The 26,941-nt window shown below is 40.7% G+C and overlaps 1 protein-coding gene across 4 annotated transcripts; it reads left to right on the top strand.

Annotated features, from left to right (window-relative positions):
• The first annotated feature begins 306 nt into the window (after positions 1 to 306).
• KLHL15 (kelch like family member 15) lies at positions 307 to 24,560 on the top strand. 4 transcript variants are annotated; one of them, XM_054272231.1, is made up of 5 exons: positions 307 to 448; positions 947 to 1,036; positions 3,037 to 3,130; positions 12,769 to 13,480; positions 21,956 to 24,560. In XM_054272231.1, exons 4-5 carry the CDS (start codon positions 12,776 to 12,778, stop codon positions 23,063 to 23,065), a joined length of 1,815 nt encoding a protein of 604 aa, XP_054128206.1. In that variant the 5' UTR covers positions 307 to 448; positions 947 to 1,036; positions 3,037 to 3,130; positions 12,769 to 12,775; the 3' UTR covers positions 23,066 to 24,560. The 4 variants fall into 4 exon arrangements, with proteins under 4 accessions (XP_054128206.1, XP_054128207.1, XP_054128209.1 ...); XM_054272232.1 differs by lacking the exon at positions 307 to 448 and having other exon boundaries at positions 852 to 1,036; XM_054272234.1 differs by lacking the exons at positions 307 to 448; positions 947 to 1,036; positions 3,037 to 3,130 and adding an exon at positions 4,492 to 4,548.
• The last annotated feature ends 2,381 nt before the right edge of the window (positions 24,561 to 26,941 follow it).

Genomic DNA, 26,941 nt, shown 5'->3' with positions numbered 1-26,941 from the left:
CCGGCCCACAGCGCGGCACCGGCCGCCCCGGGAGCGGACACCGAGCTCAAGGACAAACAGCGATCAGCGCCGGCGAGCCTCCACTGGCTCCGTGGCGGAGCGGCCACGAGTCAGGCGAGTCACCGGGCAGCCCTGTAAAGGACCCCTGGGCGCCCTCACGCCGGGTGATGCAACCGGGGCCTGCGGCGCGGCCGCGCCGCGCGCGTGCACGGGGCGGGAGCGCGGCCGGCGGCAACGGGAGCGCGGGCACGGCGCGGGCACGGCGCGCCTGCGGGAGCGCGCAGCTCGGCCCAGCCGGAGCCCGCCGGGACGGACGGCCCGAACACCCCACCAGGAGCGCCGGGAGCCGGCACAGGTCGCGCCGGTGAACAGCGCCGTGGGTGCGGGAAGGGGACGGGCCCGGTGAAAGGCACACCGATCGCAGGAGGCTCAGGGGGCCGGGCTCAGGGTTTGTGGCTGTGCGGGTTTATTTGCCGTGTCCCGGGGGTGCGGTGCAGAAAGGCACCCGGGGGGAGGACTGAAACACGGTGCCCGTGTATGTACCGAAAGGAGCGCATCGACCGCGGAGTCTGCTTGAACAGTAACGTGGTATAACCTGTGGTATAACCTATGGTATAGCATGTGTTTTAACCTGTGTTATAGCATGTGTTATACCTGTATTATAACCTGTGGTATAACCTATATTATAGCATGTGTTATACCTGTGTTATAACCTATGTTATGACCTGTGGTATAACCTGTGGTATAGCATGTGTTTTAACCTGTATTATAGCATGTGTTATAACCTATGTTATAACCTGTGGTATAACCTGTGTTATAGCACGTGTTATACCTGTGTTATAACCTGTATTATAACCTGTGTTATAACGTATTATAACCTCTGCTGGCCATCGACATGAGGACATCTTTCTAATTTCTCCCTTTTTTCTCGTTGCTGTCTTTGTAGACTGGGCAACAGATATCATTGTTAGGGAAAGCATGTGGATGTGAGAGCTGCCCCAACATACGAACAACCTGAATGTTTTGTATGAAACAGGTAAAAATCCCACCAAACACTTGCTGTTTCCAGAGTTGGGTATGACATAAATGCTTTTTAAATTGAATAAAATCCCTAATCCAGTGATGAGAGCCAGGTTAGAGGTTCACCAAATTCCCAACCCTTCCCTGTGGGAAATCAAGGCGACTTCTTCATGGGAGCCTCTTACAAGCACAGAAGATGTTGCTGAGAGTATTTCCTCCATGGTCAGGGAAGCAGGTTTCAATGCAGGTAACCAGTTATTTCAAATTCCTGTGTGTTGTGCCAACAGCAGTGGCTTTGTCTGTTGGAAAACACGTTTGTTCTCAGACTTAACCTGGTTTGCAGGTCAAAAAAGCAAGTTTGGGGCAGACAACCACGTGACTGCAATGTGATGATGGAAATCCATGTGAAACTGGTGTGCCTGGTTTAGCAATGTTTGTGACCTCCCACTTTCACCAATGCTACTATTTCCATGCTTTCCTGATCAAAAGCTAGGAGTGAGTTGTGCTGGATGTACCTGGAGCAAACACATTGCCACTGTTCTTGGTCTGAGGAAATTAACAGGAACACATTGTAAGAAACCTCCCAGTATCTATGAAGGTGTTGCCAATGACAAAATGTATTTTGTCTTGCAACCCAATCATGTCATACATTGATTTGGAAAATAAATTTTCATATCCAATCTTTTATCAGGCCACATGTTGTTTTCAATTTTGTATTAAATATCTCACTGCTGGGAAAAACAACTGAGATGCACGAGGTGCAGTGGGAACATGATGCAATACTTGGTTGTAGTTGCCTCCATGTTCACACATGTATAATCCCTCTTTTATGAAAATGAACTGAAAATACTGGACTCTGTAGTTACTTAGCTGTGTAAATTATGCAATAAATGCAGTGCAGTGTGTGTAAAATTATGGAAATAGTTTTTGTCACATTTGAAACAGCGTTTAAAAAGGACTTAATCCTTGCCAAACACCCTGTCAGAAATATGAAAAAAACCCACAAACTGTTGCTTCTATTTTAATAATGAGTTTGTACATTTTACATATTCTGAAGTACTCTTGCTATTTTGATTCACTTATCTAGAAATATTTGTAGTATAAAGAAAACCCAGAAAAGTCTAAAGTCTGCAAATGTCCAATTATTGTAGGATTATAGGTTTAAGTTCTAAGGGACATCAAAGACCATTGAGTTCAAATCTTCCTGCCATGGGCAGAAATACCTTTCACTATCCCAGGTTGCTCAGAGCCCCTTCCAGCCTGGCCTTGAACGCTCCCAGGGATGGGGCATCCACAGCTTCTCTGGAAATCTGTGCCAGTGCTTCACCACCCTCACAGGAAAGAATTTCTTCCTAGCACATAATCTCAACATGCCCTCTTTCAATTTAAAATTATTCTCCCTTGTTCTGTTACTACATGCCCTTGTGAAAAGTCCATTTTCAGGCCTTATTTTGAGTCCCCTTTAAGCACCAAAAGCTTCTAGAAGGTTTCCTCAGAGCCTTCTCTTGTCCATGCTGAACAACCCCAACTAAAATAGGTAAGAACATTTCTAGGAGTTGACATTATGTCATATGTCAGTATATATGTATTGGACATTTATATATGAATTAAATCAAGTTTAAAATATTAGAATTAAATCATAACTAGTGTATTAATATAGTTCAAAAAATTATATCCAGAATTTTATTCATTGCAATAGTCTCATTTAAGCCTGTGGTAACAGCTTAGCCACTGACTTTGTAGAGATGCCTAAATCAGAGGGGTCAACCTAAATCTTAATTTAAATTAATATTCAGTAAGGTAATCTTGATACCAGTGGTCATTGTCAGAGGCCTAAATGTAATTATTTAATTTTATTCAGGAGACTAGAACTGAGACACTATTAACATATTTTGATTTTTTGATAGAAGCAAATTGTTCTATGTGAAGGGGAAGGGGACGGGAGAGGTTTTTTGTGCTTTGAAATGTTGAGCTGTTTTAAATGTCAAAGCTGTTGTGGTTTTGTTTTGTGGCTAGGTTTGAGGTCCTCTTCTGTGACAGTGTGTAGGAGAGATCTGATCATCTCACACCTCAGCTTGACACAAACTGGAGACAGCAAAATGACAGTCAGGTAAAACATGAAAGTTTTGCTTTTTCCACCCTGGCTCACCTGTGAAGGTCAAAAGCCTGAGGGGTGCAGTAGGATGCATGAAGTTTTGCTTGTATCATTTCTGTATCTGATAAACTTGGTTTCTACTAATTTTTCTTTGTTGAAGCATTTGATACGGGTGGGCATATGCTTGCTGCAGCAGGAGATGTCCCTTATGGAAGAGGGAGGGAATGCCTCTCCTTTGAGGCATAGGTGGCAGGAACATCTGCTGTCTTGGCAGGGTCAGTCTATAAAGGTTGGTTTTTTTCACCAGAAGTGCACAAATAACAGGTTTAAAACAGTGACTGGGGAGATGGGGCAGATTTACTGCACGAGTGAATGAGATGGAATAGTAAGGAGTGGCAAAGGCCTGCCCATTGGGATGAAGGAGAGAATGGGAAGCTGATTGTAGCAGAGGGAGCAGTAGGTGGGCAGGTGAGCAGAGTGGGAATAGCATTGGGAAGTCTTTGTGAGGCACCACTTGGATAGCTGGTTCATTGTGTGAAGCCCTGAAAGCTGAGGAGGACATTCAGCTTGGGGGTGGCAGGTATAGAGAAGGTACACTTGTTTTATAAATCAAGAATGGGAAGGGGGTGGTAATGAGAGACTGAAAATAGGCTGTGAAAGAGATGGGGACAGCAGTAAATGGGGAGAGGATGGCAGCCTGTGGCCTACTGTTTATAGCAGTGAGTGACATGGAAGGGTAGCAAATGGTTTGGGGGTGGTAGTGGCAAACCAAAGCTCCACGTAGGTTAGTTCATCTCTTACAATAAAATCTGAGCTTGCCAGGCAAAGGCAAAATAGTGAAAGCTAAGGGGTGATGTTTGTGCTAAGGCAGAGCCTTGCTCACCCCATTCAGGGCAGTGCTCTCTGTGTGCAGTTTGTTCGCTGCTCAGGGGCGGCTCGGGTGCCCCGGTTCCCACGCGGGCTGGGATCAGCTGGGATCAGCCCGCAGCACCTGGGCTGCCCGGTGGCCGGGGAGGAGCCCAGCCGGCACCGAGCGGGGATTAGTGCAGCCCGGGGCGGGATGCAGCGCTACACCGGGCAGCTGCCGTAGCCTCGGAGGAATTGGCCGCAGCCCGGAGGCAGCGGGTGGGAGAGAGCAGCGCAACTCGGACCCTGTGCAAGCGGACCCGTGTGGATGCGCGTCCTCGCGGGCCGGACGCAGATGATGCTTCTCGGTGTCGCTGTCTCCAGCCGTGCTCCTCGGGGCGTGCCGGGGCTCCGGCCTCTGGCTGAGCCCGCGCGGGGCGGTGCCGGTGCCGAGATGCCTGTGCCGGGTGCCGGTGCCGCGGCTCGGCCCGGGCCCGCCCGCGCGGCTCAGGTGCGGCGGAAGTGACGGCCGGCGCGGTGCTGCCGGGGGAACATGGCGCCCGCGGCCGCGCGGGGCAGCGCGGAAGGTAAACAAGCGTGAGGGCGGCGGGGACCCCGGGGCGAGGCCGGGCCAGGAGCGCCGGTGCCCGGGCGCCGCGGCGGGGCCGGCTCCTGCCTCCCCCCCGAGCGCGGACGGCGGGGAGGAGGGAGCCCAGGATCCCCCCTTCTTCCTCCGCCTCCTTCTCCTCCTCCTCCCGGCTTCGCCTCAGCCATTGCCCCTCTCCGCAGCCCCCCGGCGCCTCCCTCCGCCGCCCCCGGCTGTATGGTACACGGAGCCAGGGCCCCTCTCCGCCGCTCCAGCGGGAGGAGCCGCGTCCTCAGAGCCGCCGCTGCCGAGAGGTGGGTGAAGGATCCCCCGGGCCCTCCCGCCGCCGTCGCCCGCCCCATGAAGGGCGGCCCGGGCGCCCTCCTGGCCCTCAGGGACCCTCCTCCCCGGGCTGGGGCCGGGGGCCGGCAGGCGGGGAGCGGGCGGGCTGCGGCGGGGATCGGGCGGGCACAGTGAACGCCTGGCGGCTCCGGGGCGGCCGCGGCCCCGCCGGGCCCCTCGGGTTCCTGCGGCCGCTCGTGGCGGACCCCGGGCCTGGCAGCCCCGCTTGGGGGGAGCTCGGCCTGCGAGCTCTGCTCCCAGCGGAGCGGGGCTCAGCGTGCCAGCACACAGCTGAACGAAGTAGGTCATCCGAGTTCCTGCCCCGAAAATGGCCATTTTACCTGCCCCCCCCCTCCCCCCCACCTCGATCATAGCTGATCGTGAGAAAAGTACCCGTGATCTGTACGAGTAGAGCTAGGCAGGGTTGGTACTGGAGCTTGGATCCGTTTGGTAAATGCTGGAACATCACTTAAAAATTTAAAGTTCTGGCCTTTTTATTGTTTGGGGTTTGGGTTTTTTCTTCTCCTTTAGAAGAGGAATAGGAGCATCATAAAGCTATTACTGGATAAAAGGACAGAACTACTGAAGTCTGGCTTCCTGTGGACTTGTTATATAAACTTTCCTGTAGAATAACCCAGCTCTTGCACCACCGTTGCCCCAGATCACATTCAGACCCCCTGAGCCTACCACCATGCACCAACATACTTCCTGTGTTTTCCCTTCCATCACCTAGAAAACGTGTTTAATTTCTACCGCATGTCCTATAAACTTTCCCACTGACACTCATCTCCTTTCACTTTCCATAATTATACCCTGTGGCTGCTCTGGATCTGCACATGTGTTGATTTACCTTTCAGCAGGCAGAGCACAGCAGATAACCATTGAGCTCACACTGGAGACATCAGACCTTTTTCATTCATCAAGCTGCCAATTTGGAGGATATGTGCAGATATGAAATATGTTTGAGATTTCTGTGTTTCTGACAAGTCAGTTTGGCATTTGGCAGTGAGGTTAAAACGTTGTGTGTCTTGAACAAAGGGCACAATTAATGTCATTTCTCAGAAGATGCTCAGAGTACTTACTAAGTTAGCAATAAGACACAGATAAAAAGACAAATGGAGGGGGTAGTTTAGCAATCCTAATTTAAATTTAAAATATTTTTTACTAGTGTAGTTTAAATATTACTTCTTGCTCTTTTCCATCTTATTACACTAAAAATTTATAAGTCAGAAAAGATAGGATTTTTTTGTTACTAACAGATACTTAGCTTGCTACTTTTCTTTATAAAATGCACTATAATTTTCTTCATAAAAATCTTCACAGTGAGACAGTCAGGCTTTATTCATACCTTTTTCTTACAATTGAAAAGATTAATCTTTCTATAAGACACAAATATATATATATATATATATATATATGTGTGTATATATATATATATACATATATATATATACATATATATATATATATGTATATATGAAAGAAGCACTGATATCATTCAGGATAGAGCAGCCCTGTCCACTTTGAGAGCAATGGCAAATCTGTACTTTTCAACACTACTAATCATTTGCCTTTTAGGTATTAGTAATACAAGTATTTCCAGTTAAAGATAATTCTCATTTTGATGGATGTATCAACTATTTTATACAGGGCACCTGTTCTGGTATCAGTGCAGTTGGAAGAGCATTGAGCTGAGCTTGCTCTGTGTTTGGGAGCAGTTTTTCTGTGCAGGTGTTGTGATGCAGTGACCCTTCAGACAGATGGTTCAAGCTACCTTAGTGTCTGTGAGGTGCAGTTGCAGGTTCTGGCACACAGAGTGAGGAATGACCGTGCTGAGCCCAGGCACAATCCAGGCTGAGTTTTAGCAGCTTTGGATGTAACTGCTTCTGATGCTTCTGCCACAGCAGTGGTGAGCACAGTGACACCAAGTGCCACTGTTGCTGTGTGCTGGTTCAGATTGCTCCCAGACAGCAGCACGGGCAGAGATGGTCAGGGGAGCTGTCCTGGCCAGCTCTGTGTCCCTAAGGAATGCCGTGTGGGCAGCTGGTTCTGGCAGTCTGCTTCCTCAGCCTGGCAGGGATTGGTGAGCTCCTGACTTCTCCATTCTCAAGTAATCCACTGCTTTTGGAATTCTCAAGATGGATTGGATGAAGTGTTGAACATGAACATACCAACGTGTTGAAGATAAATGGTTTCCCAGATTTAGTGTACTAATGACAAAGGATTTCAGATAAAACACGTGGAGACTGGATGCTTTGCTTTGTTCCCTACATTTGCAATTGTTGTAGCAATGGAAAACTTTGATAGCCACTGGTTATTGATCTATCCCACATGACATCACTCCTTCTGTTGCTGTTAGTGGGGGATTGTGATGAAAAATGGTGGACAAAATTTAATGGTTTTAGTTTTAAGCCATGTAAACAAAGGTTTAATTTGGGGGATGAATTATTTATACTGTGTATGTTATAATTGCATTCCTGCTCAACACAGTACACTGCAGTTGTGAATGTTTGCTACTGTGTTCAAATACTTGTTGTGTTGTATTTTCATCTGTGTGTATAACATTTGACTATGGAGAAATGTCCTCTTCCTGCAGAAAAGCATGTTAACAAAAATAGGGTCAAAGAATTCTGCTCTAGGCAGCCTTTGCTGTGCACTCCACCAAATAAAGCATGCATAATGGCTTTAAAATTTACATTAAATGCTTGCATTTGGTGGATGGAAGAGATTATTGCGTTTTAAGCTCTATTTTAGTACTTTGTGTAACCAAAGCATGGTTCTGTGTGTCTGGTGAAATATCTTTATGGTGTAACTCATAGATAATAGTGTTTTAGTATGTGAAAATTTGTGCTTCAGCTTGTCCACAAAGATGCTTTCTTAGCATATCTTCTATGGGATAGGTAAAATGAACAAGTACTCCATAATTAGTAAACAAAACTAATCTTGCTTGTTCTGTCTCAGCATCCCAAATGAATTACTAAGGAACAGCAGTAAAGGAAAGCTGAAATTTTCCTTTGGGCTGGTGTGCTAGACTTGGTAAAGGACAATAAATTTCTGTCTCTAGAAAATGCACATAAGCTTACATTTCACATAAAAATGCATATTCAAAGGGCCCTTTTTCAGGTAGTACTGCTTTTGGAGAGGTTTTAAATCCAGGAGGGCATGAGTCAAAAGCAGATATTGTATAGCTTGCTTCTCAATAGCCAGTGCATTTAGAGTCTGTTTCTTCTGCTTGTGACTAAGAGCCTCAGACACCCTGAGGAAAGAAGGTTCTCCTTGTTTAGCAAGAAAAAGCAGTCTAGAGGAGGGCTGTCAGACTTTTATTACAGCTGCAGAATAAAGATGAGGAATCAGTGTTCCAAGTAAGTGCTTTTGCAGTTAGAGCACTGCAGAATCTAATGCATTATGAGCTTAAAGAGGAAAAAATGTAAGGAACAGTTAATAAGGTTAAATGTATTTCTCTTTTGGCTTTTCAGCAGAGTCTTACTTCCTGTGCTGCATTATCCTGATCAGCTCTAATATGTGCAGAACAATAACAAATGTCAATGTACATTGCCCCCCACCTCCCCTTCATTGTTTATACATTGGGATTTTTTTGTTCCAGTTTTCCTAGAGACCACTGCAGGCTCCATGTCTTCCACTGGATTAAGTGTGCAGCTGTGATTTGCATGCATGAAGAAAATCTAACTGAATTTTCCATTTTTATTGAAAATATGAAAAAAAAAATTGTTATGTATTGTCCTCTGGGAAATAACTGCAGCATTTGAATAGTGCTCAGAATTACATCAAAGATTGCAAGTGTATGTGTGGGAGGAATGGCATAGCTATGCTTTAGAAAAATTACTTGGTTTGCGAGTATTTTGTATTCCTTTTTTAAATGTTTGAACTACCACATTGCTATTTGCTTTTGATGGAGGATGTTAGCCTTAGAAATGAAGATTTTTACCAATTAAGCATAATATGCATTTAATTATCTACTTTCCTAGTTTTTGTACTATTTTAACCCCTTTGTGTATTTGCACTGGCAATGCATTTTTTTGATTTTAAGAATTTATCTGCTGATAATGTGTATGGCTTTATGCCAAGAAAAGGATATTTACTCCTTTTATTTAATTCAGGGAGACAAGTAGTCCTTTTGCTTTTCACTCCTAGAATTCTGAAGCTTCTTTAGATGATGTAAGGAGAAGTCTTACTGCTTTTGTGTCTTCTTAAGTAATCCATTAAATGCTCACTGCTGTTTAGGAGGAAAAATATGTTAATGTTGAAATCTGTAGATTTACTAAAAGTAATATCAGCAGGAATGTGGAAAGAAGGATTAAGTGATTTAAACACCCACATTTTTAAAACATTCAGAAATAATAGTTTCCAAGTGTTGACCCCTTTGTTACTGTTATGGAGATTTGTGGCTGACTCAGAGTTTAAAATATTTTTAATGGAATAGCCAGTTGTAGTGAGATGTAAAAATTGCAGCCCTAAAGGGTGTTCCCTAAATACAGGTGGAGTTTATTTCTCAGTATTTCAGTGACTGCTGCCTTGCTAGATTTAAAATTCAAAGGACAATAACATATACATGATTTTTTTTTTGTGTGTATGTATATTTGTCTTATTTTTATTCAATCAGAATTAAAAAGAAGGTGGCAGAAAAATCCCCACATCGTTGCAGTGTCTGTGCAAAAGCAGCAGGATCACCGATTCACAGACTGGCTGAGGTCCTGAGGGGCCTCTGGAGGTCATCTGTGCCACCTGCAGGGCCACCTAGAGCCAGTTGCCCAGGACTCTGGTGCTGGCTTGGTTGGGGGTTTTGTGTTTTCTTTGTTTGTTTGGGGGTTGTTTGTTTTGGAATTGGAGTTTTTATTGGATTCTGTTGAATATTATTTCCTTGTTTTGCTCCTTAAAAGCAACACTGGAGGTGCATCTACCATGTCTCTCTGCTTAACTTCACTTCCAACTTTTTTCCTTTTGCTTCTTTGAGGCCTTTCTTTTAGGTCCATCCTGTGTACAAGTTAATTAGTCTCCTTTTTTTTGACGAGTACCCATAATGTAATTACCTTTGTCAAAGTAAGGGCAAAGATCCTCCTGTATTTGGAGCTTGCTGCTGTGGATTTTCAGTGCTGTTCAGGTACACAGATGTGCACATACTCTTTTGAAGGAATCCCTTCAGTAGGATTACCTGTGGGATGGGAGATCCCATCATTTCCAGATGAATGTACAATTGCTACTGTCACTTGGGGAATGTTGCTTCATTTTTTACTTTTCTCCCCTGATACACTGTTGTGTCATTTTGTTCTCATTCTCACATTTGCAAATTCCAACTGTCCTTTCCCATTTTTAACCCTGATCATGGAACTGATGCTGAGCCAAGTCTTAGTTGGTCTCCTGAAGCTCTGTGACTTCCACAGTTGTTCTGTCTGAGAGTCCTTGTAACCACTGAAGCTCTTGGCTCATTTCAGACAGCAGTGAGAGTTGCTTTAGGTCACTGTATGTTTTATGAAAATAAGTGGCCCATTTAAAGGCAAGTGATCATTAAATCTCTGAACAAGAAGGATGAGCTCAGCTATTATTTAACATCAGAGAGCTGGGGATGGGCAAAGAGGAGTTACAAGTACTCCAGTGAAAGAAGGAAGTAAGCTGATACTGGTTCTTACTTTTTTATTTGATATCAGAAATCCAGTTAGAAAGCAAAATCCTGTAACAAAGGCTTTATGCCTCCTCTTCAGTTGGGTGCTTTTTTGAGGTGGTAAAAATTCATGAAGTGGTTCTTTGCTCATCTGCTTTTGTGTAAGAGTTGGCAACAACAAAGAAATATATCTGATGGTAATTTCTCTTTCTGGTAGGCATTTGATGTTGAGGAATAAGAGACTCACAGTGTGAGGGTGCAGAGCAGTTTGCATGTTTCTCTTTGTCTCCAGTGCCAGTGAAGGGCAGGTGCTATCTGGGATACTGGTGAGAAAGTGATTGGGCTGTCATCTTTGTTCTTTACTCCTGCTCTTACTTCCAGGAATCTGAGTTCTGTGAGAACGCCTTCATTGTAAAGAGCACTCCCAGCATTGGCTTTATCGTGCCCAGAACCCATCATCAGCCTTCAGCACTGTGGGAGTGCTGCTGAGGTGTGGCTGCAAACACCCATTCACCAGATCAGTTTTGCACAAAGGGTATCTCCAGTTTGGTTTTCCAGGATGTGTGCTGAGGAGTGAAGGAGAGGAGATGATTAACCATTGATGAGTGTAATAAAATGCATTCCTGTTATAATGGCAGCAGCCAGAATGTGGTGCTTGAGGAAGTGGGGGCGAGTGGAAACTGCTCTCTGAGGCTGTGAAACACAGGCCAGCCTGGAGTCACTTCTGGCTCCACAGATTTGTGTGAAGTTTGAGAATCTGCAGGTTTCTCAAATGTGTGGTATTTAGATTTTCATGTGGGTTACCAGTACCAAAACATTATTATCTTCATTTGTTATAGAAAATTCAGAGTTAAATGCAACAAACATCTGAGGGAAAATTGAAGTATAATTTAAGGTGGAATGAAGTAGAACAAAAGTAGCTGAACCAATTCTAATAGGAAATGAATGCCAAGTAGGGAAGTTGTTGATCTTTCTCTCTCTTCCTGCACAAGTATGTGTCCTGCCCTCTGCATCAGGTTGGTTCTTGTGCCAAACCCCACAGTGTCAGGTCAGAAGTCAGCTCACTGGGAAACAGAAAGATTCCTAGTTTTGAGGGTTTGTGTGTGACATGTTTGTGTCATGTGTCTTTTTCACACCTGTCCCTCCCTGCTCTTAGTTTAATTTTTAGCCATGTTTATGAGTTAAATTGACTTTCTGGAGTAGCCCAGTGAACCCCAGAAATGGCTCAAAGCAGGCAGCAGGAGCTCAGGTCCTGCAGTGTGACAGAGAAGGAGAATGCAGCTGCTGTGGTCCTTTCGTGAATTGTTAATTGGTTCAAGCTGCATTGGGCAACTCCACCCTGCCTAAACCCAAAGCAGTTGAGCAGCATTTTGAGAAGTTTCTGGATTTTGAATAGGTTTTTATTTTGATTATTTAATTGACTTAAACAGGGTAGGGTCCTGCTACTCTTAGATTTTTTTGGTTTATTTGCAGTTTAATTTTAGCTTGCATATAAGTAATGTTATATCTGCAAATGCTTAATGAGCAATTAAGCCTCACTAAGCCCACTATACAGAATATCAATTTTGTGACCTATTCTTGTCAGTGCTTCTTGTTGCCTTAGTATTTTGCACTTCACAGTATAGAAGAAATGGGGGGGAACATGATGGGACTGTGTTGTTACAGGAGAAGTGAAGTACACAATCTCAAATAGTATCTGTGAAAATGTTCATTTTCCTACAAATAACTTTGGAGTAAGTTGACATAGATCTTAAAGCACAATAGATGTTGGAGTTTTTTTAATATCATACCATGTACAGATCTACTGGAGCTTATTTCTGAAGTTAAGGAAGTTTGGCTTCCTTTTTTTGAGACCTTTGATATCCAAGAGTGGGTGTTTTATTGCTCCCCTGAGATAAATTCTTTAGAAAGATTGACGGGAGAGAGGAAAAAAACCATGACAACCTTTTAGTTCATTATATGACCATGAATTAACTTGGAGTAAGGAATCATTTTGGCAGTATTGCATAGTTATTTTTGTTCATTACCCTGTCTTTAAAATGAGAATATTTGGTTTGGGGAGGAATATTTAAAGTTTGTGTTTTTAAGTTATTTCCTAAGTTGATTTTTCAGCTGGAGACAGAACAGAAAGAATGGTGAACACTTTTAAGTCCTAATCAAAGCAATCTCAGTTAGGATTTATCTGGTCAGGAAGAGCTTGTAATATGTTATTAGAAGTTATGATTTATTTTTATTTTTATTTATTTTCTTTCTTCCCCCCAGGTGATTCATGGCAGGGGACGTGGAAGGGTTTAGCTCCTCCATCCATGACACCAGTGTCTCTGCAGGATTCAGAGCACTGTATGAGGAGGGATTGCTTCTTGATGTCACACTTGTCATTGAAGACCACCAATTTCAGGCCCATAAAGCACTGCTTGCCACCCAGAGTGATTACTTCAGGATTATGTTCACAGCAGACATGCGAGAACGAGATCAGGACAAAATCCATTTGAAAGGTCTGACAGCTACAGGCTTCAGTCATGTCCTCCAATTCATGTACTATGGAACTATTGAACTGAGTATGAACACTGTTCATGAAATCCTTCAGGCTGCCATGTATGTCCAGCTTATAGAGGTGGTAAAGTTTTGCTGCTCTTTTCTCTTAGCTAAAATCTGCTTAGAAAACTGTGCAGAAATTATGAGACTTCTGGATGATTTTGGTGTAAACATCGAAGGAGTCAGGGAAAAACTGGATTCCTTTCTGCTAGAGAATTTTGTGCCACTCATGTCCAGACCTGACTTTCTTTCATACCTGAGCTTTGAGAAGCTCATGTCTTACTTGGACAATGACCATCTGAGCAGGTTTCCAGAGATAGAGCTGTATGAAGCTGTGCAGGCCTGGCTGCGCCATGATAGAAGACGCTGGAGACATACGGACACCATCATTCAGAACATCAGGTTTTGTTTGATGACACCATCCAGTGTTTTTGAGAAGGTTGGTGCATTTGAAAAGCAGTAGGCAGGATTCTCCATTTAGCTAGGGCAGCATGCCATTAAATAGGTAAGATTCCAGAAGCTATGCAAAGGAACAAAATGATAGCATTTATTTTTCTAATAAAGAAAAGCAGAGAAGACAAACATGTAGAAGTGTTGTCTTTGGTTATTAGACAATAATACTACAGTGGCTGGAGAACAGGTATGTGTGCAGTTCATGTTTATGTGTGACTTAATATGGAAAAGACCTTTTGAAATAAGGTCACTTGTATCTAGTTTGATTTTTAAACGTTCTTAACTGTTTTCCACAAGTTGTTTCTTGCTTTCCAGAGGCTCTAGACCTGCACATAATATGTAGGGTGTATGTTATGATGGTTGTTACCAATACAATCAAAAATAGTGACTGCACATCTTATGTGGTTTAAGTACAGAAGAGAGTTATTTACAAATGAAAAGTAGCATCTGCTCTTAAATCTGCAGTTTTCTTGTTGTTATATCTTCAGTGCTTGTGCTATTACACAGCAGTTAGAAGTAAGCCCTGATCCTGCAAAATTACTCATACACTTGGTTGTACACAAGACATAATACAATCAAAAATTATTGATGGTGTCAAATGTAATGATTTACTTTAAATATCAGAGGACTCTGTAACAGGTGGTTTATAGTTAACTTCCATTGTATGTAGTAAGAGCTAAATGAGAACTTGCCTTTTCTACTATTGAAGAACAGACAAAAAAAAATTGTTTTCTAGTTCTTCAGAATCTCTGAATATTTATTAACAGCACAAAGATTACAATACTTTGTAAGCAGTTCTCATACAGGCCAGTAACAGTGTTCAGGTTAGGAATTACTTGATCTGTGCTGTTTTAACAATGTTAATTTTGTGTTATAAGGTACAACTTCAACTTCTGTATTTTTCACCTCTCAGCAAATTAATAGGAATTCAGAACCCATGTTTTTGTTGTGCTTTTACAAATTAATCTTCCATATATTTTTACTTTAGTATCTAGTGAATCTACAGACAAGGTTGTAATGGTTTTAAGAGCCACTGGATCATCTAAGCAGGTTTAATGGTTTTAAGGGCCACTGGATCATCTAAGCAGTAATTCTTATTTGTATTTCATATTATAAGAGCTATTAATTACTTCAGACGAGTGACTTTTTATATTTTGGATTTTTTTCTGTGTGTGTGAACTGAGTATAGGAAGTAATAATACATAAAATATATTTATTATGCTATATTGGATTGTAGACATAAATAAAATAAATACCTAAACATATTTTAGAACACTAATGTAATGTTTATATTGGGCTAAAATATTTTTAACTAGTAGGAGCTGAACTCTGCAGGATACTGTGTAGTGTCTTGTTTTAAATGGGTACTTCTACCATATTATTACATCATTTAAGCTCTTCAGTAATAAAACTACAGAGTTCACAACATACTTTTTGAGGTTGATCTGATAAGGCAGGATTTATGTGAGTCTGCTTCAGCATTATGAATTTTGGGGATGCAAGCTCAAGCATCAAGCTGTCTTCAGTTAAATTTCTGTAAGTGCAAGTGAAAGTGTATGTTCAGCATTATATTTGGGTATAACTTCTGGAGTTGGTTTTGGGATCATTGGCATAAATCCTGCATACAGTGCTCCTCATGTTTTATCCTGACAGCTTCCCAGTGGCCCAATAGGTGCAACTTCAGGAGAGCAGCTGGTTTGAGCATGCATGGTTATGTACCTACATGTAAAAGCTTTATCTGCTAATACCCTCTCTGTTAATTGTGTGTGGGAGCAGAGAAAAGCCAGTGCAGGTTATGGAGTGAGACAGCTCAGCAGAGGGAAGCAGAGCTAATTATGCCATTTGTTACTGCAGCTAGCAATGCATTTGTGTTCCACCCTGGCTGGAGAGTATTGAGTTATCCAGCAGGACAAGTGACAAAGGACAACTGCAGTTGGAGCCAACATCAGAATATGGAACACTTTATTTTTTTAATAAAAGAGCATGTCTGTTCACTGTTCTGGCAGTAACTCAGGGAGAGCCTCTTTCTTCTCTGTGTGGAATGGGGAAATAGTGGTAAAATTCCCTTTTTTGGAGATCCACAAACAGAATCCTCCCTTTTCCTGAAGCCAGCACATAGTAAATGCATGAATGTACCAAATACAGTCTGAGGTTGACTCTTCCAGTTCACCAAACTCTGTATTTGCTGTACCCTGGCTGACTTGTTATGTACTTTTGTGTAATCTTTCTAATACACATTTCTCAGATGCCTGTCACTGTAGGATATAAATAACTTACATAACTTAACTTTGCAAGTTGTGGTAAGGATACTTTTGTCCTCTTAAGCCATTCTGTTCCTTACATCATTTTTTTTGTAGAGATGTACAATTTAAAAATTAAATCATGAAGTGCATTTAGAGTGCACAAGTGGAGGTACAGCATGTTTGCTTACTACAGAATGTCCTGGAAGAATGGCTTCTGAGCTATGAGTAGGTACTCCTTTTGTTCCTCAGCCCTTAAGGTACATGCAGATGTATGGGAAAAATGGGAATATAAATCAGATAAGGATTTAGGGAATAGTTAGAAAGTAAAGGCAAAGTATTTGGGGAAAAGCACAAGTTTCACTATCCATGTGATATTATCCATGTGCTTTCCTGTTTTTACTAAACCTATCCACGACTCTGTAAGTCTTGGGGAAGTTTGGAGATAGGAGTGGAGTGCCCTTCACCTGGATCACTGAGTTAATCTCCGTGTTACTGGAGGCCACCATGTCATGATTTCCCTGAAATACACTGTTTAAGCTCCATTTAGGTTCTGTGCACTACTCAGATTGAAATGTTGTTTCAAAATCTCTGTCCTTAAAACCCAGAGATTTTTTTTTATGTCCAGTCTGTAAGGTTTATTATGACTAGCTCTTTCTTATTAATTGCTAGTTTAAATCAGAAATTTACTAATCACTAGGTTCATCAGCTTCTGTTGTAGAGGTAGGATAAATAGCACATTATATTTGAATATCTGCTGTCCTGTTCCTAGAAAATAATAATTTTTCAGAAGATGTCATTGTAATTTTATGTTACTGTGATTTTACTTTTCATAAGTGTGTTGAATTATTTTCCTATTTACCTGCATTTCTAGTAATACATATGTATCTACTTACACAACTTGGTGTGCTGAAGCATAGAATAAGAATTGTGGATGAAGTTAGGGGCCCTTCTTATTGTAAATAGGTGCTGGGCTCAATATTTTTGGGTGTTGAGATCACTGTTGATGTGAATAGATTTGCTAGCAGCATTTATTGCATGCAGAGCTTCTTAATTGTGGCATATAGATTTTTGATTCCACTCTCATTTCAGAGGTTAGACTGAGTTAGACTCCAGCTTGATTTTGACAATTTCTCTTTCCTTTTTAAGAACTTCTAAAAAGGAACAGCTGAGTAATCAATTTGAGGGCATTGTCCTTGCTGCACAGAGGCTGTGCCTTTCTTTGGTTAGGCTGAAAACACTTAAGTGATTTCTGTTCTTGCATTTTAGCCCTTCAAAGCCCTTCACTGGTACTGAGCAGTTCTCATACCAGCTTGTAATTGTGGTTAGAATATGGCCAGAGATGAACAGATGTGAAAATAATAAGGATCCTTGTTAGTGAAATTGATGGATCTTTAGTTTTGGTTCAGGTTAATCTCTAGTAAAATAACTTGAGGGTTTTGTTTTGAGCAAGAATTTGGTTATTAGAAATGTGATACAGATGCCATCATTGTTCATTGGGAAGGTGGAGCATTGCTTCTGTACTCCTGGTAGCTGAGTTTGAGCTGCATCACACATTCAGAATGGGCAGGCTTAGAAAACATAAGGACAATAAGTTGGAATCTTTAAAACAATTCTCTGTTTAATGACTAGAGATGATAAAGTGACATTATGAGCCATTGGGATTTTTCTGTGCTTTTGTTTTTGTTTGTCTTTGTGGTTTTTTTACCAGTTCTACATAAGGAAGCAAGTTAATAGCCACCCCATATAATAACATACTAAAATTTAGTTACCAGGTGCACAAATAATAGCTGTTTAGTTTGAGCACTTCAAAAGAAGCCAGTTTTTTGATTTTTAAAGCTTTTTCTTATAAACCTAAGTAACAAGAATGCAAACAGAGCAGTAGCTGTAAATATTTGTATGAGGAATTTTTTTTTTAAAGTTTGTATACTGAAGTCAGATGTGTTAGAGAACACTTACCTGGCATTTCATTGCTCTTCCTGCGGCTTATTAATTAGCATAATTGGTTTTGGGGAGGGGGAAAGCTGATGAACATAATGTGGGACACAGCTGATCTTTTGTGGAGATAACTTTTCAAATTAGAAAGTAATGGCTTAATTTTTTGTTTTACTTCTTCATATAATACAAATGGAAGATTCTGAGACTTCCATAGCTGCTACAACTAGAAAAGCATGTATTCAGTACAGCAGAAAAATAGGCAGTGATTAATCACTGCATTAACTTGGAAAGCCAGCACTTTTTATGGAGTGGTTTAAAATGAAGAGAGGAAATGCATTAAAGCTCAAATGCATTGGAGGGATTCCCCAGGGGAAAAGTAGAGGGATGGATGTTTCTAATTATTTTTACATCTTTTATTATGGAATAACACATTTGATTTTGTTTATGCTGTTCTCAGTCTATGTAGCAGAAAAACTGTGAACCATTGGTAGTTCATACACTGAGATAGTTCCCATCCTTCATCTCTGGAGATCTTTTGGAAACTCTTACATTATGTTTTGTCCCAGCATAACCTCTTTAAGGGGATTTTCTCCAGAAAATTAAAGAAAGATTTGGAAAGAATGTAAAGTATGTAAAGAAAATCACATGAGCAAAGCTTTAGACTTGGATTAAATTCCTTTTTTAACAGGTATGACGGGTTGATAAGCAAGTCCGACTTAAAATTCCTCTGAGACCTTTCAGCAAGATAACAGAACACTTTAAAGAAAAACTTTGAAAATGCTTTGAAGCATTTATATTTTTTTATAAAATCAGAGTTGATGATGTACTCTTTAGGAATGCACATTTGTTTTACTTCAGGGCTCCTGACAATTGCTGTGCATTTCCACCTGTTCTGCTGAAATCCGTGTGTTCTGTGTGAGTGTTATTATGGACACATTCCTTCCAGAGCTTCTCCATTTGAGCCTAACAGGAAAATTAGTCTGTTGATAAGGACTTTGATATTTGCTGATCAGCTCCTTGTTGCTCCTTGCAGGTAGTGGCAGAGCCTGCTTTTGAAGGCTGAGGGCTTTCCTTCTGCATGTTTTGGGTGTCAGAAGTTCCTGCAAAAGGCCATGGGCGTTCATCTGCTGACATTCACAGCTTAGAGTTGTTTTAAATACCAAACCACCTAAATTTCAATGCTTCTCTTTTTTGATAATATACACAAGTAATGAAAATTACTGTTAAATTACTTGAAAGTGTAGGCAGAGGGTTTTTCTTACTAGGGACTGAACAGGGCTTTCAAATACTTCTAGAACATTGCAAATATTTCTAGAACATTTCAAATATTTCTAGAACATTCTAGAATATATGACTGAAAATGGGTCAAATGACCTACATTTGCTTTGTTTTCATTTGCATTAAGCAAGTGTGAGCAGTCTGTACTTTCCTATAGGGATATCCTCACATTCATCATTTGAGCCTCAGGAGATGTACTGCCCCTGTATGGCAGAGGTTATGCTGGTGAAAGGTGGATGGTTAAAAACAGGGATATTTTTCCTTGACAGCCAAGTCTAGGAATGCTCCAATTACCTTTTCTTCCCAGAAGTGAGGCAGTCAATCACTCTTGTTTTGTGGGGGGTTTTTTTCTGCATATTGTAAGAATTGCTAGTGCTTGTGTGTTTTCATGTTCAGCTCTTCCAAGCTGTGCTTGTCGAAGCTTCCCCGTGAGCTGCAGTCACAGAGGGTGTTAATAACTGCAGTTGCATTTGCTCCATCATGTCTTTGTCATTTAAGGTAGGAGCTTGAGGCTTGGCTTTGACATGAGTGCCTTTGTCAAGATAAGCAATAGTAAACTAAGAGATTCATTCCCTGGTCTTGAGGGTCCCTCTCTGGAATTAGAGATACTCCTTGTTTCCTTTGGCATGCTCTCATGGGGTGAGATTTAGGCTGTGTGGAGGAGTACACCGATGAGGTTGTAGGCTTATTTTAATTCCAGTTTCTGGCTGGCATTCCAATTTCTAGATCTAATAACAGAGTTGTAAATGCTGAGGGAGAACGAAAAAAATTTCCATTTCTGCCAGGTTTTACTGATATGCTTCACATTGTAAGCATGTTGATCCTGTTGTCTTCCATAATTGTCCAAGAAAACCTGAACTGAATATAGGTGGAAAAAAAGAGAATTTATATTTTTATTGAACTCCAAAGAGGATAGCTCCAGTTTGAGAATACCTGAAGTAGTCCTGCCGGTTTAGAATTTGAAAGTTCCTTTTAAGGATAAAGTAGCCCAGCAATGATTCTTTGTTATTTTAACTTCTTTTTTCATTTTTTTTAACCTTTATATGTCACCATTTTCCTGTGCTGTGGTTCTCCCTGGCAGCATATTTTCTGTAATTTATGTTCAGTCTTTTCAGTCAGGCAAAGTAAATGGTTTATTCTAACAAATATCATATGAGCAAATCTGTCTTTGTATGATATATTATCTATTTGCAACAAGAAAACATAGCTGTTGTTCCCAGAAGAGTTGGGCTTGCTGTGGGTTTTCTGTGAGTACCATACCTAAGTAGACTTTTTTGCTCCAAAATCACTTCTGGTAAAAACAGTAGAAAGAGGCTGGACATTGCTTCAAGAATAATATATATGATCTGCATGTGACCATCCTCCTTTTTTCAAACAAAGATAAGTTAAACTTGCCAAGATTTAAGTGGAGGAAAGAAAAAGTTTAAATAAAAACATAAAGTCACTGTAACTCTTGAGCAATACATCACTTTACAATAGTAGGTTAATATTTGGCTTTCTTTTTGAAATTGGGTGTTTCAAACTGTCTCAAAAACTGTGCAAATTGTGTTCAATAATAGCAGTTCAAAAGATTTTTTTAAACAATCATTCTTTGACAGCACAATGTCCTAATTACTACACAAGGAAGATATGATTACCAGATGGCTAACAAAATTTTAATGGTATGTGTTTGTGGAACAAGCAGCTACTTTATTCACAAGGTATAAAGAACATTAATTTCCAAATTGCGTTCCATATATGTCAAAATTGATACCACCACCCCTGAGGCATTTATTCTTTGGGACAGAGGGTAGGAGGAGGTGGGGTAAAAGATACTTAAAAACGGTAGCTCCTGGTGTTACCTTGTGATCACTTGAAATTTCAGAGTGGCCTCTGATTTTTTTTTTTCAGAGCATTGCTTCTTATTTGGAGCTGGTGGATGCTAAAGGCTTTTAGACTGTTTGAAAGCAATCCAATTTTATGTGAAAGAAACTGGCATTTAGGATCAAATCTGATGGAGGGTTTGTGGATTTGGCAACATCTAGCAGGCTTTGATTTTTTTTAGAAGTGTGATTCAGAATGCTGTGTTACACCAGACTGTACAGGAAGAGTGAGGCCTCTGAAGAGATTCCCACAGTGAGCTAGATTAATTAAAATGTTCAGGACAGGAATATGTTTTGGAATGGTCTCAGGACCAGCCTCAGGCACTTGAATAGGCTCAAATAGTAGGAAGGGTCCCAGAAGGAATTCTTATTTTCCCCTGTGCCTGCAATTCCAATAAAACTGAACAAAGATGGCTTTTAGGTTGTAACTCTCAACCTGGAAAGTGGAAGTTCAAACCTACCTCTGCAATTTGCCAAAGAAATGCACAACCAGAGGATTATAGGTGGAGACGTTTCCTTCTTGTGTTCAAGGCATGTGTTAACGTGGAGACTCACACAGGGGAAGCCCTAAGGTTGTCATCATGATGAGTGGTTGGTGCAAGCACATATTCTGAAGGAAGGCAGTTGGGTACCTTCCCTTCCCACCCCATGGCAATTAATAGCTGTGTGAGCAGAGCCTAGCATTTGGGAGCTCAGGCTTCGTTTGTGAGAATGCAGAAAAAAACCAGACTAGAGTAGACCTTGGTAACCACAGAATGGGTGTGTAGAGTGTCTTTGAAACGCAGGAAAATATGGAATTTTTAATTTGGGTACTTTATGGATTAAGCAGAAGATGAACAGAAGTTGTTTTCAGGAGAAGGAATGATTCTTAGACTTGGGGATTTCAGTTGTGCCTAATTCCAGCATAAATTCTGCATGTGATTATTCTGCTGAAAATGTTAGTCACTGCTCTTAATCACTAAATTGCCTTCTGGATTTTGGATAACAATACATCAGTTTAAACCTTCATGCATAAATGCAATTGCTCTCAAGATTGCCTGAATGAAACAAAGTAGAATAATCTTCTAATGACATATAGTGATTTAGGTTTTCTGGATTGTTTCTCGTGGTCAGAATTTTAATATCTTTTAAATGTATTCATAGGTAAAAACATCAGAGTTTTACCGATACTCCCGGCAGCTGCGACATGAGGTTGACCAAGCCATGAATTACTTTCATAGCGTTCACCAGCAGCCTTTGATGGAAATGAAATCGAACAAAATTCGTTCTGCCAAACCCCAGACTGCAGTATTTAGAGGAATGATAGGACACAGTATGGTAAACAGTAAAATCCTTCTCTTGCACAAACCGAGGGTCTGGTGGGAACTAGAGGGTCCTCAAGTACCTTTGCGACCAGACTGCCTCGCCATTGTCAATAACTTCGTGTTCTTATTAGGTGGGGAAGAACTGGGGCCGGATGGCGAGTTCCATGCTTCATCCAAAGTGTTCAGGTACGACCCCAGGCAGAACACTTGGTTACGGATGGCAGACATGTCTGTGCCACGCTCCGAGTTCGCTGTCGGGGTGATTGGCAGGTACGTTTATGCGGTGGCCGGCAGAACCAGGGACGAAACCTTTTACTCCACTGAACGCTATGACATTACCGAAGATAAATGGGAGTTTGTGGATCCCTACCCAGTCAATAAGTACGGACATGAAGGGACTGTGCTTGGTAACAAGTTGTATATCACTGGTGGAATTACATCCTCTTCAACTTCTAAGCAAGTGTGTGTGTTTGATCCCAGTAAGGAAGGGACGGTAGAGCAGCGAACACGGAGAACTCAAGTGGTCACTAACTGTTGGGAGAACAAATGCAAAATGAATTATGCCAGATGCTTTCACAAAATGATTTCTTATAATGGTAAGCTCTATGTCTTTGGTGGTGTCTGTGTGATCCTGAGAGCTTCCTTTGAATCTCAGGGATGTCCGTCTACAGAGGTTTATGACCCCGATACCGATCAGTGGACTATACTGGCTTCTATGCCGATAGGCAGGAGTGGTCATGGTGTGGCTGTTCTGGACAAGCAGATAATGGTTCTTGGAGGCCTTTGTTACAATGGTCATTACAGTGATTCAATTCTCACTTTTGATCCAGAGGAAAACAAGTGGAAAGAAGATGAATATCCAAGGATGCCGTGCAAGCTGGATGGCTTACAGGTCTGCAGCCTGCACTTCCCTGAATATGTTTTGGAGCATGTCAGACGTTGCAGCTAAAACAAAATGAACAACCCAGTCAAATACAAAAGAGCTATACCAATTTGTTGAAAAAAATTACAAACCAGTTGAATTCCTGCAGAGACATTTCCTTGTGTATAAGAACAATGGCCAAATGCTCAAGAGAAACAGGATGTACAGGCAGTGTACTTACCAAGTTTATTAGAAAAGATGATAGTTGGTCTGACCTTGTGAAAGCTTTGTTGGTTTTTTTTTTAATAAATGTAATTGTAAGTATGAGAAAAATGTGTATTTTTGAGTCTGCTTTTTTTTGGTAACATTTTATGTCCACAATGTGTTCTGTTTTTTTTAATGGCCATTATACCACTATGCTTTTGAAGTTGAGTTTGACAAAAATATTTGTGAAAGGAAGAGAAGAAGGATGTTATTTTCATTTTTTATTGAGCATCAAAATACAGTTCATCACCTGTACTTGGGTACAACCAGGTATAAAGTAACAAGCCAACCATTTCTGTATTTTATGTTGTCTTTTAGATGCTTTTCCTATTAACTGCAAAGTACTCTCAAATCTACTAGGTGTTTTTGTTTTTCCTTATTTACTTTGGAAAAGAATTTTGACCCTTTTGCATGACCCTTTTCCTGGTTTTGTATAGCTGTACCAGTAAGTCTGCCAAAATGCAAATTACACATTTTCTACTAAATTGAAAACAAAGCATTTTTATATTCAAAACACTATTTCTATGCTGCCTTCTATTGTCTGTGTTGTTTGTTGGTGAGTAAAAAAATGTATACACACATGTGCATACACTGTAAAAACTGTATATAAATGCATCTTTTTATGTGCAGTTACAATATTATATTTTAACTAGTGCACAGATTCAGCCATATCTGTTGAATTTAGGGTATTCTTTCATGAGCTAAATTGTTCAAAGTTCTTAAGTGAAACTGGAAGCCTCATTTGGTATCAAAGTATCTTTAGTATATACTGATTGATCCAGTAACCTTAAACTCTTTATATTGTTGCTACATAATGAACTGTTGGTTATTTGTTATTTTATAAATTATTTTTTTAAAGTAAACTCATTTTACCTGAGGTTTTTTTTGTTTCGATGTGCTGCCCAGTTTTCTTTTTTTGTTGAAATTGAAAATGTCAATAAGGAAATGCTCAGCACTGCTGTAACCCACAGTTATTTTTGGGACTGGATACTGGATATGCTACAGTTTATTGTCAATACTTTATTATACTCACACTTCAATATGAGTACTCATATTGAAGTGATAAAATATTTTTATTATTATTATTTAATTATTAACTGTTAAGAACTACTGTGTTTGGAAAATGTGGAGTTAGGTGATTGGTTTGTTAGTATAATTTCTGCTTCTTTTATAAAAACCTACACAACTATGGCTACTGACCTTGGAGTGCCTGAATAGAGATGGCTGGTCCAAGAGGGCTTTGACTGTCCATTGTGCTAATTTGCAGGTATAAATGACAGTAGATTGATAAGAATTATCTGCCACGACACAAATAATAACAGTAACTGCATTTGGACTGTCTTTGTGGATGTAAATTAGCCACTTTTAGAACCCACAGGAGAGATCTGGTGAAGCTGAAGGCTCACATGTAGTTCAGATGCTGAAACATGAGCTGCATATTTTGTAAAATCTTATGCTGGTGTGTTTCATTTTAAGCAGTAGACTTTACTTTATATGCAGCAATGCAAAACCACTTTATTCAGCATCTTCCAGTCAGAATTCACTGTAGAAAAGGAATGTATAGTACTCAGGGAGTTCAAAAGAATGCACTTACAAAGGGACCAAAATCACCCTAAATTTTCTATATAAAAATAACATCTGCTTGTGTAAATGAAATTTCAAATAATAGAAGTTAAAACAATGTGTAAAACTTCTCCTGTTGTGTTCCTGTATCTTTGTAGGAATTATGTTTTGGGTTGAAATGTGAGTATTTGGAGCTATATGGCAAGTCAGCAGATTTTTTAGGGTTTGTTTATTGTTAGAAATGATTTATTAATCAAATATATTCATATGTTTTAAAAGAAGGAGGGAATGTTTGCCATCATAGCTGTAGTGATAAGTTATTTACAACAGAAGGGACTGGACCAAATATTGATATTCAGCCTTCTGATGCAGACTAGTTTACAGCTAAATTTGTCTTTTTTAATAAGAATTCAGTTTACTGAATTAGAAATCTAATTTACTGTCTTGATAGACTAACTTAAAAACAATGTGGCTTACACTAAAACCCCAGTTTCACTGTGAGACGTGTACATCACCCTACGTGGGGAGAGATAAACTGACTCTGCTGGGTTGCTGCCTGTGTGCTGACTGTACATAGTTCATGGAATATTGGGGCACAAGAGAAAAAAAACACAGTTGAGAGATTTTTGTTTGTTAGGGTTGGGGTTTTTTTGTTGGTTTGTTTTGGTGGTTTTGTTGTTATTTTTTTTTTGTCACCAGCTCATTTCTTAATGGGGCAGCAGGCTAATCCTATGTGAGGCAGCTGTCAAGGGCACGTTACATAGAGTAGAGCACTTCACTTTGTGTGGGGCCAGTGCCAGTGTGGGAGCAGCCCTGGCTCTGGATATCTGGTGTTCAGGAGTCAGATGTCCTAAAGACATGGCCAAGACTTTATTAAAAGTAGTGGTAAGGATAGGGGTGTCTCAAGTTACATTTTTGAGTCTGCATTTAAGCACCTTCTGAAGCTCTGTGCACTCAGCAGCTGCCACTAAAGTCATTGGTGAGTGCTGACACTTGAAAAATGAAGAACCAGATGGGTTTTGGTGCTCTGCTTTTAAGCTCATGTTTATCTTCAGGTGCCCAGTTCTGAAAGCTCTTGTTCAGGATTGTAGTAGTAATTGTTCTGTGAAATTATAATTGAACTGTTGGTTTCAGCTTCCCTGAAGCTGTGTCCCCATTGAGAGGCTGGCTGTAAGCTTTCCAGCATTAGGGATTAGAATGGTGGGGATATGGGAGAATGTTTTGTCAGTTTACATATCTACTGTGCTTTCATTGTTTCAGACCTGAAATATAAAAATTAGCTTCTCTTCTCCTTTATACTGTAATGGAACTATTGAGACAGTTACTTTGGTTACTTGGAGGGATTTTTTTTAATTGAATTTTTTTTATGCTTACTCTTAGTATTTAGCTCCAGATAACTTAGTACCTTACTAGGAACAAACCTAAGATGGCTGATAAGAATTGCCTGTTACTATCAAATTTTGAGCGTTATGGTCAGATTAAGATGGATTTTAAAAAACATTTAAATGGCTCTCATTTGTAAAGGGATAGCAAAGTTGTGATCTTTGGTTATTGGATTTGGCAAGGTTCTCCTATTCCCATCCCATAACGGAATACCAGCAAATCTAATGTTACCCACATATTTAAAATGCAACATATGACTTGCTTTGAAAAGCAAATGTACTTGCCTTTTTTTAGAAAGGTGGACATAATGAGTTACAGTCTAGGGGTTTTTTTTTCACATCTATAGAAAAAATATATCAGCTTCATTTCTTAATTTAGCAACCAACTTCAGGAATAAATTTTCTTTTCAAATGAGACAATGGACAAAAAGCACAGTGTTCCTGTAAAGGGACTGGATACTGCCAGTTCCCATTTCACATGCTCCTAGGTCTGGTTTTAGGGGACAGATTTTTTTTTTAAGTACTGCATAAGGAAAAAATAGCTCACTTTCTGCCACAAAGTGTTTGTTGGTAGTTTCATTGTGGGGAGGCATCAGCTGACAAAAAGAAACTTCAGGTATTTTTTTACCCATGAATTCAGCTGGAAGAAGGCAGACCTTGGTTTTACAGAGGTCCTGCTGTTTCAGAAAGCACTGCTAGCAAGTGGCAGCATATAAGCTACCTGGCAACCTGCTTTTATGTTACTTTTGAAAAA

Source organism: Melozone crissalis, unplaced genomic scaffold (assembly GCF_028551555.1).
Source record: "Melozone crissalis strain CALT ecotype California unplaced genomic scaffold, PUWL_Pcris_2 ptg000013l_1, whole genome shotgun sequence".
In the NCBI taxonomy this organism is placed as follows: domain Eukaryota; kingdom Metazoa; phylum Chordata; class Aves; order Passeriformes; family Passerellidae; genus Melozone; species Melozone crissalis.
The sequence above is the reverse complement of the archived record's forward strand: the minus strand, read 5'-3'. Positions and strand labels throughout refer to the sequence as shown.

Coding starts and splice junctions, on each gene's coding strand:
- KLHL15 (XM_054272231.1), top strand. CDS start 12,776: ATGGCAGGGGACGTGGAAGGGTTTAGCTCCTCCATCCATGACACCAGT. Junction 13,481..21,955: donor CATCCAGTGTTTTTGAGAAG/GTTGGTGCATTT, acceptor ATGTATTCATAG/GTAAAAACATCAGAGTTTTA.